Consider the following 4444-nt stretch of genomic DNA (forward strand, 5'->3'; position numbering starts at 1 on the left):
AATATGTACTAGGTTTGAAGCATGCCTTTCATTTGATTGGCTCCATTAGGATATAATGTTAGGCTTGAGGTCCAATAGTTCGCTCATAGATTAGTGGAAGTTGCATGAGAATCTCTAAGGTTTTTCAGCCATTCCATTTGATGCCTCTTGCTCACCCACGATAACATCTATCATCTGCATAGCTTGTCTCTTTCAAGTGCCTACACATTTTGATACAAAGCCTTTATAGATACTTCTTACTTCAATGTAGTTCATGCAAATAATGTACTTCGTTTTCCAAAAACTTACTTTGTTGTTGAGGGAAGGAACAGGTTTACAATTGGAGTTATGATAAACTTTAGAATTAGGGTTAGAATTAAGATTAGTATTAGAATTAGTAAATTATAATTACAATTAAGATTAAAGTTAGAAATGGGATACAATTAAAACTAGGATTAGAATGAAGGTTATTTAAGGTTGAATTAATGTAAAGATGAAGCTTAGGGTTAGAAATAGAGTTACTATTAAGGCTAGAGATAGAGTTAGAAATAAAGTTACAGATACAGTTATAATTTAGTATTAGGGTTATAATTACACTTGAAATTACTATTACAGATAGGGTTATAGTTAGAGTTAGGATAGGTCTTAGAATCAAAAGTATGGTTATGATTAAAATTATGTTTAATTTTAGGATTAGAATTAGGGATACAGTTAGGATAAGAGTTAGAATTAGGATACGAGTTAAGGTTAGAATTAGAGGGATAGTTGGAATTGTTGGGTATGGTTGCCATTGCACTAAAAGGTCAACCTATCAATGCCCACTACAACCACCAAACACATAGAATCCATAGGAGGTGGTTAAGCCATGTCTCAAACCCACCGCTTGTGTTGCATAGAGACCAAAGACACCCACCTTGCAACAATCCCCCCCTCAACGCAAGCAGCGTTTGAACCCGCGACCCAACTTTGATACCATTTGTTGGGTACGGTTGTCATTGTACCAAAATATCGACCTGTCAATGCCCACTACAACCACTAGACACATAGAATCCACATGAGGCAGTTAAGCCATGTTGCAAACCCACCACTTGTGCTGCACAGAGACCAAGGACACACACATTACAACAAGAATTACAAATTGTGATACAATTAAGGTCAGGTTTAGATTACAATTATAGTTAACTTTAGGGAACACTTAGGGTTAAAATAAATTTAGGGTTAATTCTATGAGAGGAAAATCAAACTTGGAGGAAAAAACAAGTTTGGGATGAGAAGTTCAACATCATACTATAATTAAAAACTTTGAAACTTTGAAAGAGGGATTAGCTAAAAGTGCATTTTTGGTTAAGGTATATCAAGGATGACAAATTAAATAGGGTTGCCAATATGAGAAATTATAACATTTCAAAAAAGAAAATACACGTGATAAATAAAAAAATTAATAGGCATGTCAAGATTAGAAATGGTGAAACACTAAAATAAGGGCTAAGAAGAGAAAAATAGAGTTGTAGTGAAAGGTATGCTAAACCAACACAATGAATTCTAACATTCTAAATTAAATTTGCATTCTTTGTAAAATTTTAAAGTTTACTAATAAATATCGTTTGGATTGTATTAATATAATATTAAACAAAATTGATGTTTTATTCTATTTAGTAATATTATTTTAATATATAGGAATTGGATAATCTTGTTTTTTTTTCATCGTATAAATATTAATCATATTTTATAATTTTTATTCGTAAAATAAAATTTAATTAAAAATAATTTAATTAGATAAAAAAAAGAGTTAGAAACCAATCAACCAATTCTATTTTTTCTTAAATAATGATTGTGACAACAATTTCTTCATCTCAAATAATTCATTTATCTATATCTTACTATTTACTTAACCCTTGCAACCTTTTTGATACAAGTGCTAGTTTTTAGTTTTTCTTTTTAATATGGAAAACTCTAAATTATTTCATAGAATATGATTTGTATAGTTTAGTAGATTCATTGCCTAAATCAATTTTTTCATTCATATTCTTAGGGAATAGAATATGATGGTTAATTGTTTGATCTAATAGACTTCTATTAATTATTGTAATTAGAATGTTATGAATTAAAGATCTTCATATTCAAATAAATCCATAAAGCTTCTTCAACTTATAATAATGATCAGAATTAAAATGTTTTTTTCCCTTCAATCTCTTTTAGACATGTACAAGTGAAGCTTCTTCAACTTATAATAATGATCAGAATTAAAATGTTTTTTTCCCTTCAATCTCTTTTAGACATATACAAGTTACGGATTATTATGATCTTTTGGATGCGTGATATGTCAAGAATCCTCTCTGACTTCTCTTACTCTAACTTTTATCATAACTTTGACTATCTTTAAAAATCCCTATATTGTAATTGAATGCAAATTCTCTTATATTAATATATTTCGAAATTAAAAATTAAAAAAATACTTAAGATAATAGATTCAGTGATTAAAATAGTACTGAAATGCTGCAATTAATTTACACACACGGAAGTTTACAAGCTTTTGAGGTTTAACAAGGGGACGCCATTCCTATTTTAAAAGCGAATTGAGTATAGCACTAATCATTTTCAAATCATTACAACCAATAAATAATTTTTCAAAATAAATTTGGAAAAAAAAATAGTATTTCATATAACAAGTAAAACTAATGTAAATGTAACCTGAATTTGACTACGAAAATCTTCGGTTGCCTGATAAAAATGCAACAACCATCTCTCAAATTCCAGTCCTGCCACCATCATTCAGTGGCAGAGGAAATCTACGTTTGAACTCAAAATTTGTTTAGAAAAAAAAAAGGGATAAATCCAACTACACTTCAACTTCAATATGTTATAATTAGTATAACTTTGTTTTCAACAAATATCAGATGTATAAAAGAATACGGCTGCTGAATTGATTGTCAATTTAAAGGTTTAAAAAAGACTTTGGCCTCTAAATCGACAGACAATTCATGGGAAGTTTAAATCGTTCCCCTTAATAACAGCAGTATTATTATTTTTCTATTTTGCCATGCAATCAATATGATATAAGAAACAATAATCTTCCCATTTCCCCCCTGCAAAATATATGCTAGCAATACTTAGGCCATCAATACGGCCTATCACCAATATAGTTACCCGGGGGGTCATAGCTGCATATGATCCATGTATCCCTGCTCTTACACTTTATAATAGAACAACCAACACTTGTGGTTGTTGCCCACACAATCTGAGTATAGTGTGTGCAATCTGGGCCTGTGCAAGTGTTATTGGCATGGATATACCACTTCCTTTCATCAATCCAAGCATTCGCTGCCTGTAGAGGTGTCCACTTTGGACCTTCGCCCCAGAATATATTTTCACCGTAGGGCGAACCTTCTGAATGTTGAAGGAGGCAGTCATTTCTTCTTTGTCTAGCATAATTACGAGCATAAGCAGCAACCGTGCGGTTCCATGTGAGCGGGGGAACTCCAACGGCTTGTCTGGCCTTGTTCTGCGGATCAAGGAATTGCTTCATGGCCTCCGAGCTGGTCAAGCCCTCCACATGATGACTTAAGAAGCTCACCAACAATAGAAAGAGGGCTAGATGGCAAAATCGACCCATTCTCAACAAACTATAACTTGCAATCTTACAATAACAACTAATAACATTCAGGAAGAACTTGCAATTGACTTGTAAGAAAGATTGAAATATGACAATACTCTACAACGAATTTGTTCTTAAATAGATGGACGACATGATGGTACAATTTTAGGGTTGGAGTAAACTATAGATTTGTCTAGGTTGTCTCGTAGAGCAAAGACTCATTCTAATCCTTATCGCTTTGAGCTTTGGTGCCTTCACTTCTACGGTTAATACTTCTATTCCGCTGGCCTTGCTCTGACCTCTTTGAGAGCGTCGCTTTGCTAACAAGTTTTTTAATTTTGCGCGTGATTTGGCTTCGAAACTTTCTCTTCAACCTGAGAAACATTACGTTTGGCACTAATCAATGCGGCCGAAGCTGAAAATATAAGTTGCTTGAGATATTTGCCATATCGGAAACGAATTTTGTGATGATTTATGAGCCTGATATTGTAGGGCGCTGGCTGACTATTCTATTTCGCACACGTGCCTCCAATCGAACTTTGTTTATTGTGTTGGGTAATACATAGAATTTACTTGTTGGGCACGAGCACACATTGTTAGGTGTTATGGCTTCTGTTTGAATGTTTTACTTTTGCCATCGGTCAATGCATGTCACCACTATGTTAACCTCGGCCCAATGGACGAGTGGTTTACCTTTTGCTTTAGTTCTTGATCCATGTTTAGATATCATAGATTTAGGAGATGGCAAATCTTGGTCTTTCAATTTATTCGATGTTTAATGAGTTTTAATTATTTTGTAAGTAGTTATTTTCATAAGTAATAAATTCGTTCAGTTAAGTTGTCAAGTTTGAATGTGTGGTATGATTATAT

General features: G+C 32.8%; 1 protein-coding gene across 1 annotated transcript; it reads right to left on the reverse strand.

The window, feature by feature from the left end:
* Positions 1-2942: 2942 nt before the first annotated feature.
* On the reverse strand, positions 2943-3655 carry LOC131039012 (pathogenesis-related protein PR-1-like). The gene has a single exon (XM_057971646.2). The coding sequence runs from the start codon at positions 3590-3592 to the stop codon at positions 3098-3100; it is 495 nt and encodes a 164-aa protein (XP_057827629.1). The 5' UTR covers positions 3593-3655; the 3' UTR covers positions 2943-3097.
* Between the last annotated feature and the right edge of the window lie 789 nt (positions 3656-4444).

Source organism: Cryptomeria japonica, chromosome 5 (assembly GCF_030272615.1).
Source record: "Cryptomeria japonica chromosome 5, Sugi_1.0, whole genome shotgun sequence".
In the NCBI taxonomy this organism is placed as follows: Eukaryota; Viridiplantae; Streptophyta; class Pinopsida; order Cupressales; family Cupressaceae; genus Cryptomeria; species Cryptomeria japonica.

Coding starts and splice junctions, on each gene's coding strand:
- LOC131039012 (XM_057971646.2), bottom strand. CDS start 3,592: ATGGGTCGATTTTGCCATCTAGCCCTCTTTCTATTGTTGGTGAGCTTC.